The following is a 15,614-nucleotide window of genomic DNA, read 5'->3' as shown; positions in this document are numbered from 1 at the left end:
GACGATTTGGGTGCACTTCATTGTCCGTTGAGGATAACGAAGCGCACCCAAATCGTTTGCTGATCTTCTGGCCGGCAACTGTGATGGTGCGACAGAAGCCACCATGTATTGCCATACACTGTCTTTCTCGTCTACCGCTCGCGTAATGCGATGTTTGCTGTCGCGTCCTTTTACTGTCGCTTTGTCACGTACAGAGTTGCTCGCTAACATCATCGCCTCTAGCCTGGTATCCTTTACTCAGCTTCAAAGGCAAATCATCGATCTTGCTACAACCCATTTCGTTCACCTTCCAGTAAGGCCGCCGCCGGAGGATCTTGCGCAGGTGCCGTCCAACCTACCGTCCTTCCTTGGTGATAGCATTGCCTCCAGACAAGTCCGAACCGCATACATCGCCCACACTGTATCGAAGCTCATTACTTTCCGTGTCTTTGGCCCTTTCTTGTTCAGTCTTGGGCGCCGCTACGACAAAGCCGACTCGCTGTTCTCCTCGATGAGCCACCACATTCGCGAGAAGAGCACGCGCAAAGAAGCGATCTGGCGACAACAAACACTCCTTGCTGCATTCACCAGCACAGGCGCGAAGCAGCGCATCAATACTGCTGCCGGCACCGTTGTCGAAGAGATTGTCAACGCTATCCGACACTTTGCTGATCCAAAAGAGGAGGAAGGCATCAAAATCGCTGTGAAGCGCATCGTAAAGGTCGCCGCGGAGACATGGAGATTTGCTCGTCTCGAGCGCGAGATGATCACCGCCGTCATGCCTGCGCTGCACGACGAGGAGCACCAATTTACCAGCAGTCAGTTCTGGCCAGCTTACAGCCCAGAAACAGGCTCAGCGTCGGATGAGCCACCTCCTCCTGATTCGCAACGACAACTGTTACTCAGAATCTTCCCGGTCGTATACCGAGAATCGAAGCACGAGATCTTCCAGAACAACGAAGAGCAGCGTGACGAAGGCTGCATTCTCCACCATGGGCTGGCTCTGTACGATGATGCAGAGCCAGTCGTGACGAGAATAGAGGAGCTCAAATCTGCTGGTTTGCCTCCCCATACCACTGCATTAACGAGTCCGACTGACGAGGGCAAGTTTCCGCCGCCGGTACGTAACACCACCCGCGTGTTCACCTTACCCCAGCGTTCCTAGTACCGCTTTCGAGCTTCCTTCACCCAGCCTCTGACAGGCTCGCGATATATCGAGATCTACGTAAGACGAAAACACTGTTTCAGATCACTTGGCTAACACGCTGGCTTTCCAGGCTTGCCCGCCTCCTCGCGACCCGATACCACCTCCCCCCTCTCCCCCCGCCCCTCGATCTCCGACGAAAGCCGAGACGAATACGGATGAGGAATCTCCGGTGTCACGTCCGATGTCACCAGAGAAGCCAGAGAAGCCCAAGAAGCTATCGGCTATCGAGCGAGCGTTGAACCTCTTCTCTGCTCCTTCCTCGGATGACAGGATGAAGCCTCCACCTCCAGGCTCTACCTTTTCACGTCCGCCGGCGCCTCCGACGTCCGTGTTCACGTCGCCCAGGAACTTCATTGGCATGCCCGTGGAGAGTTTGGCTCCCTCACATGCCCCGAGTGCAAGGAAGAAGCCTCCACCACCACCGCCGAAACCTGCGTCGAAACCTGACATACCTTCAACGGCTGCGGAGATAGCAGAAGCCATACGCCATCGGCAGTCTGTGGAGAGCGCGATCCTACCGCCGTCCTTCTCGCGAACTACGACTGATGACACTATCCACGAGCATCCCGATTCGCGAGCTCCTACGCCGGTAGACACGGTGTCTCACATGTTTGATGCCATCGATGAGATCGAAACGCTGGTGCCTCAACGTACGCGGACTACGTCGACCTCTACCACGCATTCGCGACGCCGCTCTACGCACACTCGCCGCTCTACCGAACACGCCATTGAGGACGAGCTATTTGACATCACTCCTCGACCCGATCACACTCGCAGAAAGAGCGGTTACGCGGCCAGCATTCGCACGACCAAGTCCGCCGATACCGAGCGCACTGATCGAAGTGAGCGCACCGACAAAAGTGAGCGAACCGACAAGAGCGAACGTACCGAGAAAAGTGAGCGCACCGACAAGAGCGAAAGAACAGACAAGAGCGAGCGGACAGAGAAGAGTAGCCGTAGCCACCGGACAGAGAAGAGTGACCGCTCGGATAAAACCGAGCGCGAAAAGGCTCGTTATGTGTACGAGACGCGTGGTGCTGCTATGAAAGCTTTATATCCTAACACTCCGGTGAAGAGCTCTCATGGCAGCGCTAGACACTCCGAGAAGAGTGTGAAGAGCGAGAGAAGGAAGGAAAGAGGCAGCAAGGACTCAACCAAGGAATCGAACTTGACGAGAGAATCCCGAGAGTCGAGAGAGGCGAAGAGAGAATCCCGAGAAGTCAAGAGACAAAGGAGTATCTCTGATGCTGGCACTTGGGATACCAACAGCATCATGACTCACGACTTTGCGCCTACAACCATCACGACCAACGCACCCTATCCTTTCATGTACGACTCAAGACGAGACTCGAAAGAGTTGAAGCGAGAGTCCAGAGAGATACGGCGGCAACGCAGCATCTCTGACGCTGGCACCTGGGACACGAGCACTGAGATCAGTCAGCGTCCTCCACCAACCACGGTCTCGACCAACGTTCCTTACCCTACAGGAATGCCTTGGGAGCTGAAGCGATCACGAAGCATTTCCGACTGCGGTACCTGGGACACCAGCAGTGAGGTCACTCAACGTGCGCCTCCCACTACCGTATCAACCAATGTGCCCTACCCTATGGAACAACACGTGGACGAGTCGGAACGATGGTCCATGCCACCACCTCGCAACTCAATGAGGATGGAGGTCTCCGACGATGAAGTATCTGACACTGGGACCTGGGATACCAACACTGAGATCAATACCCACCGTGCTCCCCCTACGACCGTGTCTACGAACGTGCCCTATCCTTCCTACAACGCTCCTTCTACAATTATCTCTACCAACACCCCTCGTTTCACACAGCCTCCTCGACAGCTACGACGACCCAGCGTGTCCGACGATGACGCGTCTGATGATGACGTCTCCGACACTGGGACGTGGGACACCAACACCGAGATCACTACTCATCGCGCGCCTCCCACGACGGTCTCCACCAACGTCCCCTACTCAAGCATAATGCACCGCCAGCTGAGAAGGCTGAGCGGCAGCGATACTGGGACATGGGACACCGCCAGTGAGGTCACTCAGCGTGCGCCTCCCACAACTGTATCCACCAACGTCCCCTACCCCTCCGCGCAATTCAGCGACCTTGGCCCATCGAGCTACCCACCCGGCCCCTTCGAGCAGCTCAAGCGAGTCGAGCAACTCCGAAAGCAGCACGAGCACCACAGTTTCTCTGACGACGGATCTGACTCTGGCACCTGGGATACAAGCAGTGAGATCACTCATGCTAACAACGGGCCTGCTACTGCTACGCAGGTGTCCCAGAACAAGTCCTACCACCGTTCTGAGAGGCCGAGGGCACCAAGGAGACAGACGAGTCCGGGGCCGAGCGAGGCGGGAACGTGGGATACCAACAGTGTGATTACGAATAACGATATGAAGACGACTGTTTCGACGAATGTGGGGTATGCTTCTGAGCGAAGATCTCGATGAGCGAGTGTGAGAACGACGTATGAAGGCGGCCTGGGCGGCTCGCGTGGTATAGCTTCTTTTTTATGAGTTACTGCTATTACGATTTGTTTCTTTTTGTTTTCACTTTGTGCGTATGGCCGCAGCTACGCAATATCGTAGGAGCTCATGTTGATGATGCAGACGAAGGATGAACACGAATGAAAAGTATATATGGATAACGGCCGAGCAATGCATGATGAGAAGAGTCTCGAGATGGTTGCATTTCTGTAGCAGGGCGTTCTGGTTCCTTGCTTGTTTGATTCGAAGTAGACGAGCTTGTAAGATAGTTATCATATCATCTGTTTTCAAGTGCAAGATACTGCTCTCATGTTGGGAATGTGTGAAGTTCGTATGTCTTGGTTGTACCTGGCAAAGTCATTGCTGTGACGCGTAACTCTATACTTGATACAACCGCCATGTAGCCTCCAGAGCGTACTCTGGTTCAGAAGTTGTGCCCTCGTACAAGCGGAGGTCGTGGTGGTGCCACCGCAGAAAGTGAAGGAAAGCTCCAAAACGCCGAGGCTAGCCCGAACATCGATCGCGCTCGAAGCTCAAGCTACCAAGACGCTCTCAAGAAAGTCAAACTTGTCATCCCGACACCACCAACACCAATTCTCACCTCCGTCAACCGCGCCAATTCGCGTCAAACACCCAGAAGAACTATCCCCGAGCTTCAAAAATGGCAGAACCATCTCCTAACCCAGCTGTCGCAAACCCCGACATTGACCCAGCGCTCACAAATGGCGAGGCGCAACAAGCACCTACAGAACAACCTGCGGATGTAGAAATGGCAGATTCAGGCGCAGCACCAGCAGTAAGCTACCGGTCTAGACATCACCACTGGAGATATCCTACTAACACACCTCTCAAGCCCTCCACCCTCGACGCCTCAACACCCACCCACCAACCCAGCGTACAAACCGTCCCGCCCACGCCCTCCACCTCCACACCCGCACCGCCCTCTGCACCAAATCTATCGACCGCTACCACAGCGCCGACACCCACTCCCGCAGCCTCATCACGCAACTCACCGCACCCCACCGCTCAAGCGCCCACACAACCCATTCCACACGGCAGTCCGACGCGAGTGTATCTAAATCAGCATGTGACGCCGCATTTACTCGAGGCGATGAAACATCTTGCTACTGCGGAGCCGGAGAAGCCGCTCAAGTGGTTGAGCGAGTTTTTGGCGGGGAAGAGTAGGGAGATTGAGGGGACGTGATGGGCTTTTGGATAATGGTAGATAGGATGACGGAGTGTGGAGGAGTTGAGCATGGCATATTTGGGACGCAGACAATGAAGCCTTGTATATGGGCGATTGCACGAGGAGCGCCCGCTCAGGCACTTGCGGACGAGAAGGAGACAGTCACACACATGCGTGTCTGGGCGGTGAGCTTGCGATTAATTCGTCAAGCTCGACTACTGGACGGGCAGCATGGTTCTGAAGGGCAAGCGATATGGAACGAGTTCAAGCGCATGGCAGATGCTCACCAAAAGTATAAGACGGCGTCAGGATGATACCCAAGTCAAGCAGCATTACAACAAGCAAATTTCAGACTCTGACACTTTCAATGCAAATTGGGTATATTTCAATTCGAGGTGATGCTTTTGATTGATTCATTCCATATCGTGATCCTGCTAGGTATCCCCGCAAAGCATCCATGCCCGTGAAACTCCACTTAAATGTCTACCATGACGACTACCATCCACACCAATCCGACATCTGCTTATGCGACGAGGGTAGAGGCGGTGGCGCTCTCGTACCTCCAGGTAGGGGGGAGGGCACCGACGGTCTTGTAGTAGCGGGAGAGCTGGAGATGATGAGCACGTGCTTTTGACATTGTATCAACATGGGTGAACTTACACGGTGGATACGGGACTCGATGAGAATGAGGCGGAACTTGGAGTCGCGGTCCTTGCGGTTGGTCTGAAGGTGCTTGCGGACGGCAACGGCCTTCTTGATCAACATGTAGAGGTCCTCTGGGATATCGGGGCTGAGGCCTTGAAGCGCAAAATGTTAGCCTAGACCAACAGATGCAGTTTTGTATAGCGCGCAGATGCTCGCGAGGAGCAGAGCTGTGTCGACATGCGCTTTCATGTGTATAGGGCAATCGTACCGTTCGACTTGAGGATTCGGAGGATCTTGTTGCCGGTGACAACCTTGACCTGAGCGACACCGTGCGAGTCACGGAGGATCTCACCAATCCTGCGATTGTGTTAGTCGACCGATTCTTCGTATCTTCCTTTCCATGCAATTGTCTTACTGAGATGGTGTAGCACCCTTCTTCGCGAGCTTGCAGATCTGGTCGACAACCTGCTCGGGGGTGGTCTTCAACCACGCCGGGGGGCTGCGGGAGTAGGGGATTGCGGAGGCTGATATGCCCTTTCCGTTGCTGTGAAGACGACCCATTTTGAATGAATGTTCCGGATGGCGACCTGGTCGATTAGTACGGAGACGTGTTGGTGGGCTTGGAGTCGTGGGTTGAAGTTCGCGATCGAAGACTCCAATTTCTCGCGGCTCGGCTAGGTCTGTGGTGGACCGTGCGCGGGCTAGCGTCAAAGCTCCTGCCTGACAAAAAGTCTGCGACGACCAACCTCGTCTTCAGCACCTCACAATGTCAAAACATTGACTTCGGCGTACAACCGCGACTGTCTCCAGCTATGTTGAAGCTAGACACTCGCGCCTTACAACGCGCTTGATACAGCTTTTGAATTACTCACTATGTAGCCAGCTACAACAGCTCACTTTCAAGGTACGTTCAACCTAATCCCGCCCTCCCATCACAATGATGAGATCCAGTGCATTCGACGCCTCTTATTTTAGGCGGGGTTCTTCGGAACTTCGCCGGTGCATAAATCTCTATTCTGACAAGTGTTATCTCTGCTTTACTGCATGAAATCTTGCGAGCGACCAATGCTAACATTGTTAGAACTAGATGAACAGATCACGTCTACTTGCGCTTTCTCCCTTATCTACTCCTAGGTATGTACTTTCGCCGTTCTCTTCATCGCACAATGATGACAACCCATACTTTTGGCACCTCTTATTTTAGGCACACCCGTAAGGGCGTTGCCAGTGCATTCAACTTATACTCTGACATGCGATCTTATCAACTTCTTTGTTACATGACACGCTGCTAGCTACATGGACTAACAAGAACCAGTTTTGAATCAGTTCAGCTTCATGTTGTCGCCTTGAGCGTCGTTCGGTTCGCACTTTCTTGCTGAAGCACACGTATGCGGTTTCCCGTACACAGCTCGTAGCTTCTGCATGCTGGATGTCGTCACGCCGTAGTTATATATCAATCACAATGCATCCTGTGTTAGCTCATCACCACCTCACCTCACACGCAACGTTTTCTTTCACCCCCATAAGCATCCTGCGACCCATTGCTCATACAATAGCCTCTTTCAATTATTCAGCATGAAGCATACAATACTAAGCGCAGTCATCCTCCTCCCCCTCGCCTACAGCAGAACCGCCAAAGAGCTATGTCGCGGTACCGCTGAACTATCCTCCGATGGCAACTGGTACTGCTCCGAGGTCTGGGCCATTACCTACCGCAACATCAGCCAGCCTGGTGCCTACAATCGGACCACTACAGTCGATCCAAAGACTGGTCTCTGTGGTCATGAACGTGTCGACTATCCTAGCGCAGGACCACTGACACCATTGTTCGGACAGGTATGGTTTGACTCGGGCTCGAGTTGTTGCATCGTTGACAGGATCAGGTGTCGATGCACCTTCGCGGGCCGATGAACGTCTCTCAACTCGCCGTATATCAACTACCTGGTGACGCGCGCGCTATGGATAAGCGAACTACAGTACCTTTCTACAACCGTCGGCGATCGTTGGAGCAGGCAGAGACACCAGTGGCTGCGAACACTACTACTATGCCGACACAGTCGACGTTTTCTGGTCGGTTCAACCTTTCCAACAGGGATGCATGCACCACATCATCCAGCTGCATCCCGACGACAGTGACACATACGGTGACCGTAAAGGCGGCCTGTTCCCCGACTGATATTACACAGTCTGGACCAAACACAACCTACATAGGTCCCCCACTCCCGTGCTTACCGACGTCTCGTGCTCTATCGATCTCTGGCTCTACACCTCCAGAGCCGAACTGTACCTGCATTGAAGACGAAAATCCCGAACCCATCTTCCAGCGACCCAATGGGCAGGTTTACGTCAGTCCGACGCCGACACTGAAGCATGCACCGGGGACATCATCGACACAGGACACCTTACCAGTGTCACAGCATCCAGATGGACAGCCTTTCGAGGTCCCCTCACCTTCATCATCATCACCGCAAGACACCCTACCAGTGTCCCAGCATCCAGACGGACAGCTCTTCGATTCCCCTTCGCCCTCACCGTCATCAACACAAGACATATTACCGGTTTCGCAGCTTCCAGACGGACAACCTGTCCAGTTCCCCTCGCCCTCGCCATCATCAATGCAAGGCATATTGACAGTATCCCAGCGCCCAGATGGACAGCCTATCGTACCCTCGCCTTCACCATCATCACCACAAGAGACGTTACCAGTATCGCAGCGACCAGATGGACAGCCTTTTCAAGTCCCTTCGCCCTCACCGTCACCTCCACAAGACCCATTACCAGTATCACAGCGTCCAGATGGACAGCCTTTTGACATGCCTTCGCCCTCGCCATCGCCCATTTCGAAGAGGCAGGGTTCAGATTGGAAGCGGATAGCATACTACACGTCTACATCACCGGCTCAAGCCACCGGGCTGAGCTTCGTGGCTAACCTGGGTGATCCCCAAAAGTCTGGTACTTTTGACTAGTGAGTATTTCCTCATCCCATGGATTTCGAAGCTGACATGTCCAGTGCATTCGGAAACTCGCTCAGCTACGTCACTCCCCGTGGTGACGAAGTAGCAGCTGAGAGTCAGCCGTTCGAAGGCACGTTGAAGACGTCTGAGAACGAGATTGTGGTCCTTTCCGATAAAGAGTGTGACACAGACTGTCCATACTGGAGACCAGACGCGACATCTCACTACGGCTGGTCAGGCTCCTCGAAAGCCTTCTTCATTGAATTCCAAATGGATCACTACGATAATGTAGGCACAGACCAAGGCCTTCTTTCTGACGCCCCGGCCTACTGGTTCCTCAATGCAGCCATACCTCGCATCCTCCAGTACGGCAACGACCGCAACAACGTTCCCTGCTCATGCTGGTCAACCGGCTGTGGCGAGTTCGACGCATTCGAGCTTCTCAGCAAAGGCGCCGAACGCGCAAAGTCGACGATACATCGGCAGGGCAATCTGGAGGGTGGTGACTCCAACTACTTCAGCAGACCAGTGGGGAAGAAGATGAAGTTTGCGGTTGTGTGGCATTATCCGCATATTACGGCATTGGTGTTGGACGACGACTTTGACTTTTCAGAGAGCATGTCAAATGATGCGATTCAAAAGTTGGTGGCATACGATCCGGATAGCTGGGTGCATTCTCTGTATGCTATTGGGGACTGAGATAGGCTTCTCTTGACTGGACGAACTGAGATATTCATGTGAAGACACCTTACATGTAGCCACACACCTAGCAGTGCAATCGAATTGGTCTTGGAACACACAAGATAATCATTTCTTAGGTTCTGACGCGTGAGACGTGCGACCGAGGCAGGATCATAAGCAATGCAATAATCATCTGAAGACGGACATGGGCGATGCAGCGGAGTGGGCCGGCGATTGTGGTGGTGGCAAGCTGACGGATAGGCCTGCCCAAGCGGGCACGAGAAACCGAGGTCTGTTCGCGCCTCAGCGTCCGTGAACGACGACCAGCCGCATCCTGGCCGACGACACTGCGCATCTACTCATTGCCTCCATTACCGTCTACACCCAACGTCGCGTCTTCGCATCTAATACATCGCCCAACTTGCTGCTCACGTGCAGCCACTGTCGACGCGGATCCGCCCCTTGAGCGATTGCCAGTCTCGGCCGGCGCAGTTTCCCCGCAAAAACTCGCTGCCCCGATCGCCGCGAATTGCCAGCCTCTCGACGTTTGCTGACGACATCCGCCATCGTCTCTGCAAAGTCACTTTCTGCACTGCGCACATAGCGCGGAGGAGGCACACACGGAAACATGTCTGCACCATCGCCGCCAAAGCCCTGGGAGACGAGCAACGGCGCGACGAGTGCCTCGGTTGGTGAGTCCGCCAGCCATCCGATACGTCAGGGAGACCGCGACTAACAACAACACAGGCCTCACTGGATCGAATAGCAGCACAGCACCCACCTCGACAGCCACATCCTCGAGTGCGCCTCCACTACCATCCGTACCAGACTCGCTCAGCACCGTCGCGAACCGCAACGCGTCCAACTACTCGGGCATGAACAACCGATACGGCTCCCCCTACAGCAGCGGATATGGGGGGATGGGCAGCTACAGCTCGCCCTACTCCAGCATGGGCGGCGGTTACGGCTCCATGTACGGTGGAATGGGCGGTATGGGTGGCATGTACGGCGGCATGGGAGGTATGGGCATGGGCATGGGCGGAATGTACGGCGGTATGGGAGGCATGCCAGGCGACCCAAACAGCAGCCTCACGCAATCATTCAGCCAGAGCACAGCAGCGACCTTTCAGCTGATTGAGAACATTGTCGGTGCATTCGGCGGCTTTGCACAGATGCTTCAGAGCACATACATGGCGACACATTCGTCATTCTTCGGTACGTCCGCCCCTTTCCAGCTTTCAAGAATATGCTAACCCCAACAGCCATGGTATCCGTGGCAGAGCAGTTCGGAAACCTACGACAGACACTTGGCTCGGTATTGGGCATCTACACAATAATGCGATGGATACGGACGGCAATCGCAAAGCTCACCGGGCGACCCCTACCAGCAGATGCGACCGCCCTCACCCCCGCGAGTTTCGCAGCCTTCAACGGACGTATGCCCGACGGCTCGCCAGCCCCCGCAAAGCCTTCTAAGAAGCCATTCATCGTTTTCATGCTCGCAGTCTTCGGTCTTCCCTACCTAATGGGCAAGCTCATCAAGGCGCTTGCGAGATCACAAGAAGCTCAAGAACAACAGAAGATGCTCGAGAACCCACAAGCAGGACAGCCGCTCGACCCGAACAAGCTCGAATTCTGCCGCGCGCTGTACGACTTCACACCCAACGCCAACATGCAGGGAATGGACTTGTCAGTGAAGAAGGGAGACATGGTTGCTGTGCTCAGCAAGAGTGATCCCATGGGCAACGCATCAGAATGGTGGAAGTGCAGGTCAAGAGATGGACGCATGGGCTACCTCCCCGGCATCTACCTCGAGACAATTCAGCGCAAGACACCCGCACAGATTACTAGTGGAAGCCAGGCCGGAAGCCCAGCTGGTAGCAGAACACAGACAATGACAAACAGCAGCGCCGCGAGTAGGACTGCCACCATGACCGGAGCAGCCCCAGTACCAGAGAAGGTTGGCCCGAAGGTGGACAGCAAGGCGGGCGATATGGGTGTTGAGAGTTTCCAGAAGGGCGCCTTTTACTCGTAGGCTTCGAGTGACGTTCTTGAGCGTATTCTTCTTGGTTCTACAGCGCGTTTTCCGTAATGATTTTCTTTGCAGTGTCGTCTGCAGGTGTGTATAACTTGGCTAGGAAAAGCTACGGTATGGCGTATGGCGCGAGAGATATCACGGGTCAATCAAATACTATTTGGAATATTCAACAAATTATCCATTACCAGCAGTGGCGCCGATTTGTGTTGCTACATACACAGTCTTAGATGTTGATTGCCAGGATCTAATGCAATAGATACTTCTACGTCAATGATGATTTTCGGGGACGCGATATACACTACAGATATCTCTAGAGCTATCCAGGATTGAAGAGCATCATTGGTGAATTATGAGAATACCCAGATGGTTCACAGCAAGACGTACCTTGATAGCCGTGTTCCGCCCTGGCGCGCGCCGCGTGAACCAACCTTCGCAACAAAGCCGAGCACCGAGACATCAGGCAGCGACCGCGCAGACAATTCACACATCATATTACCTTTACCTCGTGCCTTCCAGCCTCTTCCCTGTCGTTCACTCCAATTCTACGATCGAACTTTCCGGCCGCTTCTTGACCCTAGGCTGCTACCTGATACGCGCGCGGTTGCCCCTCCCCCACACGTTGTCCATTCCACCTGCAGGGTCGCAGCTTGTACATGAGCTTGTGAGCTGTTCAGCTACATCGGAACGAAGCTACGATACACGTACTCTATTTTGAGTCCGCCCAGGATACATCATTAGCCACATATACCTACGCGTACACCCCAGGTTGAGAGGCGCGCCGCTGCTGCACATCTCGAGATGTTCGCGTCGAAACGGTTAGGCAAGGTATGTTGTCATGGTCTTGAGCTCTGGGATGGAGCTTGAATGCTATGTGATGTTTATAGGAGCTAGAAGCTAACGTGTATGACAGGAGCTCGCAAAGGTACCGTAATCCTCTCGTTCATTGTTCGTTGCCCGTCGAAGCACATTGTCACCCGTCAGACGCCTATAAACTCCACGTGTCGACGCGCGGAAGCCTACACACACAACATGGCCACGATGTGAAGGCAACGAATTTGGAAATTCACATACGAAGGAACAGGGTCGCTAACACAAGGGCATATAGATGCACGACAAACTCCCGCCAGGCATAACTCTCATTAAGGCTGACGACTTCCAAACCTGGCTCATGGACATTCAAGTTATGGACTCGAATCCGTTGTACGAGGGTGAGACGTATCGGTTGAAGTTTAGCTTTACACCGCAGTATCCCATTGAGGTACGTCCTCCCTTTCTATACTAACTGCTTACTACCCAGCATCCTACCCTCCCATTCCTGCGCCCACCCAATATCTGCACCCTCCCCCAAACCAAACCTCGCTAACCACTCTCTTCCAGGCTCCCGAAGTCATCTTCCTCCGCGACGAAACCCATCCCATACCTTGGCACCCACACATCTACTCCAACGGCATCATCTGTCTCGACCTGCTTGACCGCTCCGGCTGGTCCCCCGTCCACAACGTCGAAAGCGTGTGTGTCAGTCTTCAGAGTATGCTGACGAGCAATACGAAGAAGGAGAGGCCACAGGGAGATGAGAACTTTGTCAGGTATAACACTCAGCGGCCGAGGGATATTAACTTTGTCTTTCATGATGAGACGGTCTGAGTGGTATGGAGGGAATGGGGTGCATTTTTGGAAAAGAGGGATTAGACGGGCTAAAGCATGGAATTGGTGTTTAGGGCGTTCATGGTATGGCCAAAGGGAGGGGACATGGGAATGGATATGACGTTACGGCAGGTCTCATGACTATCGAATATGGAAAGCGATATTCTGTATGCAGCCTTGACTTCTCCTTCAACTTGTGGAAGTCGCTCGCTATTGAGAGACATACTGTCGCCTTCGATGCTACTCCTACCAAGCAGTACGGTGTATCATTGTCAGAAGTTCTCAACCAGGAATGGGGCCAGCTTGTACCCTGAGCTTCTACAAATACAGCTTCTCGGCTATGTTGTAAAATCTATAACTTTGTCCAGCTTGCCGCCTACATGATGTCCTCAAACCGACCTACTCACCATTTTCAGACCATTGGTTTTCACTACACTTTTTTCCGACTTAGAATCGTTGATCCGGTCACCCATACTGACCCAATCGTAGAGAAGTACTCAAGACACCGGAAAGAAGACGCCACCCCGGATGTCAAGGCATCTCAGAAGACCGCGAACGTAAATCCCTATCCCAAGACCTACGCCAACCGACAAAAGGCTATCACTGACAAGACCTTCCACTGCGCGATATGCAATGTCTCTTATGGTGATCAGGCCGAGTTCGAGATCCATATCGCAACCCGAAGGCACAAAAGGTGGACGAAGGAGGAAGGAAAGGGCGGATACCACTGCGCACCTCGCAACGAGAACTTCAGATACCCTTCTGACCTCAAGAAACACTCAGGAAGACAGTGCTATAAGAACGCGGCTGGACTATGGATAGTGATGAACACTTCCATCCGATGAAAAGGACTGGGAGAAAACATCTACGGCTGCATACGAAAGAATAGACTTACATTGCGATTATATACCTTGTTACTCAACCGCGTTGTGCTCGCATTACTGCATCGGCAAGTTCAATAAAGCAAGCGAGTGATAGCCAGGGAAGAGTTATGGAAAGGGAGTGGCAGGAACATGGATGTGGTGTTATGGCTTATTCTGTAATTGACATGTACATATAGCAGTATCTGTTAGACGACTGAGATTTGATGAATTGAGTTATCACATATTTTCAATCTACACATGTCTTACGCACAGGTGCTAAGTCATGACAATGGCAAACTCAGCTCTCTGACTGCACGCTCTCAGATTTGAGCCAGATAACGCGGTCCTACCACTCTTCTTCCTCGTCAATCACAACCTTCTTGACATACCAGTGATGTTTCAACATGCCCGTTGTTCTCAAGCCAGCCAACTGCTGCGACACGTTGTCTCCAACTTCCGTCGGGGTGCTAGAGGTCGTTATGTTGAACTCCGCCTCGCCGTGTTTACATCCGTTGTTGTCAGTCCATTCTCTCTCATCCTTCCAGTAGCTACCATACCTACGCTTCATAGCTTCGCATGCTGCCCAAGCGCCATGTGCTGTGCCCAATATGTTTGTTTCGACGATACGGTTGCCACATTCGTCGATGGCCAGGTAGACAGTGGTGGCAGGAGTTGTAGACTTACGAAATATGTTGCTCATCTGTGGGACGACTTTTATGTTGTGATCGTTGCCGGCAAATTTCTTAATCCAGAGCTCAGAGTCATCATGTATTCGTACGTAACGTGGTGCGATCTTTTTGACAAAGGTGACAAATAATGCACTAATGGATAAGACGCCGAGGACGCGGGGGGTGAATGTGGCGGAGAATTTGCCTTCGCTGCTGATGATGTAGTAGGGTCGGGCGCGAGGCATCGTGGTTTGTGGTAGTTGGTGCGATGGTAGCATGGGATCTCTGGGACTAGGAGAGTAGATATAGAAAAGTGGTTGGAAAGACCTTGAAAGAAAGAGATCGGAAAGTATCAAACTGGGTGTTTCAAACATCAGTTTGACGGCTCCAGGCGTATCCATAGGTAGAAGTGTGAAGCTGGCCATGGACATAATCTATCGCGAAGATCGTCGTGGTCTTTGTTCCGGAACCCATGGACATGAGAAGAAGGGCAACAATTTGGTCCATTCATGAAGACGGCGTCTCAAGTAAGCAATCCAGTCCACTACGCTGGCATAGTACTGTGATACTCAACACTCCAAAAGTTTCTGAGATCATATTGCTAGACGCATACCGGGTAAGCTCCCTAAGCTGGGGCAAATGTAAGCCACGACGAAGATAGCCAGAGTTTTGGATCTTGAGGCCATTGATTTGACTTGCTGGGGCAACGAGATGACCCCACCTTGAGACTGGCTCGTCGGGGACAGTCTGCTAGTTTATTACCGTACCACTCAACGCTCCAAAGTATTTCGAGATGGTAGTGTCGGGCGTGTACCGGCATGGGCTTGCAAGACCGAGGACGATATAGGCAGGTATTGTCTCAAAACTTCCAACCCACTCACGCCAGCCTAGGAAAAAACTGAACAGCCTGGAGCCTACGTTGACGTTAGGTCACCTACTTTGCAAGGTTTTAGGTCAATGTAGTCCGCAGGCCTGTTCATTTTTTTCTTGTATAAGGTGCACTAGCTGTCAAAGCTTGGCTGCGGGGCACCTTCTCTCAATGTCACGGTCCGGACTCTTTTCTTTCTCAGCGGGCCGAGGCTTGAAGGTATATTGATGTTGGATGGGTGGTTTTTCATTGAGTATCGATAAGCGCCGCGCCAGGTTAACCGAGTCTGCCTAGCGTCATTCGCCGACACTACGAGAGATCCCTGCCAGGCCAATTTTTCTCTGATCGCTCGCCTTTAAGCAAGCGCGAAAAAGATTC

At 52.9% G+C, this 15,614-nt stretch overlaps 7 protein-coding genes across 7 annotated transcripts; 5 read left to right on the top strand and 2 right to left on the bottom strand.

The window, feature by feature from the left end:
- Positions 1 to 145: 145 nt before the first annotated feature.
- Positions 146 to 3,508, top strand: J4E93_004334 (uncharacterized protein; the record flags this gene model as incomplete). The annotated part of the gene is made up of 4 exons (XM_049342262.1): positions 146 to 1,099; positions 1,257 to 1,836; positions 2,158 to 3,432; positions 3,477 to 3,508. 4 exons carry the CDS (start codon positions 146 to 148, stop codon positions 3,506 to 3,508), a joined length of 2,841 nt encoding a protein of 946 aa, XP_049200414.1.
- A 1,890-nt stretch (positions 3,509 to 5,398) lies between these two features.
- On the bottom strand, positions 5,399 to 6,081 carry RPS13A (40S ribosomal protein S13-1; the record flags this gene model as incomplete). Its single annotated transcript, XM_049342261.1, has 4 exons — positions 5,399 to 5,482; positions 5,536 to 5,672; positions 5,789 to 5,877; positions 5,936 to 6,081. The coding sequence occupies 4 exons, from the start codon at positions 6,079 to 6,081 to the stop codon at positions 5,399 to 5,401; spliced, it is 456 nt and encodes a 151-aa protein (XP_049200413.1).
- A 1,014-nt stretch (positions 6,082 to 7,095) lies between these two features.
- On the top strand, positions 7,096 to 8,486 carry J4E93_004332 (uncharacterized protein; the record flags this gene model as incomplete). Its single annotated transcript, XM_049342260.1, has 2 exons — positions 7,096 to 7,356; positions 7,797 to 8,486. The coding sequence occupies 2 exons, from the start codon at positions 7,096 to 7,098 to the stop codon at positions 8,484 to 8,486; spliced, it is 951 nt and encodes a 316-aa protein (XP_049200412.1).
- An 18-nt stretch (positions 8,487 to 8,504) lies between these two features.
- On the top strand, positions 8,505 to 9,173 carry J4E93_004331 (uncharacterized protein; the record flags this gene model as incomplete). Its single annotated transcript, XM_049342259.1, has 1 exon — positions 8,505 to 9,173. One exon carries the CDS (start codon positions 8,505 to 8,507, stop codon positions 9,171 to 9,173), a length of 669 nt encoding a protein of 222 aa, XP_049200411.1.
- A 610-nt stretch (positions 9,174 to 9,783) lies between these two features.
- Positions 9,784 to 11,190, top strand: J4E93_004330 (uncharacterized protein; the record flags this gene model as incomplete). Its single annotated transcript, XM_049342258.1, has 3 exons — positions 9,784 to 9,847; positions 9,903 to 10,370; positions 10,418 to 11,190. 3 exons carry the CDS (start codon positions 9,784 to 9,786, stop codon positions 11,188 to 11,190), a joined length of 1,305 nt encoding a protein of 434 aa, XP_049200410.1.
- Positions 11,191 to 11,991: 801 nt separating this feature from the next.
- On the top strand, positions 11,992 to 12,837 carry J4E93_004329 (uncharacterized protein; the record flags this gene model as incomplete). Its single annotated transcript, XM_049342257.1, has 4 exons — positions 11,992 to 12,018; positions 12,104 to 12,115; positions 12,299 to 12,451; positions 12,571 to 12,837. The coding sequence occupies 4 exons, from the start codon at positions 11,992 to 11,994 to the stop codon at positions 12,835 to 12,837; spliced, it is 459 nt and encodes a 152-aa protein (XP_049200409.1).
- A 1,209-nt stretch (positions 12,838 to 14,046) lies between these two features.
- J4E93_004328 (uncharacterized protein) lies at positions 14,047 to 14,613 on the bottom strand (the record flags this gene model as incomplete). The annotated part of the gene is made up of 1 exon (XM_049342256.1): positions 14,047 to 14,613. One exon carries the CDS (start codon positions 14,611 to 14,613, stop codon positions 14,047 to 14,049), a length of 567 nt encoding a protein of 188 aa, XP_049200408.1.
- Positions 14,614 to 15,614: the final 1,001 nt, after the last annotated feature.

The sequence above is a fragment of the Alternaria ventricosa genome, assembly GCF_023758065.1.
Source record: "Alternaria ventricosa strain BMP 2768 chromosome Unknown scaffold_6, whole genome shotgun sequence".
NCBI lineage: Eukaryota > Fungi > Ascomycota > Dothideomycetes > Pleosporales > Pleosporaceae > Alternaria > Alternaria ventricosa.
This window is presented reverse-complemented; position numbering and strand designations above follow the sequence as displayed.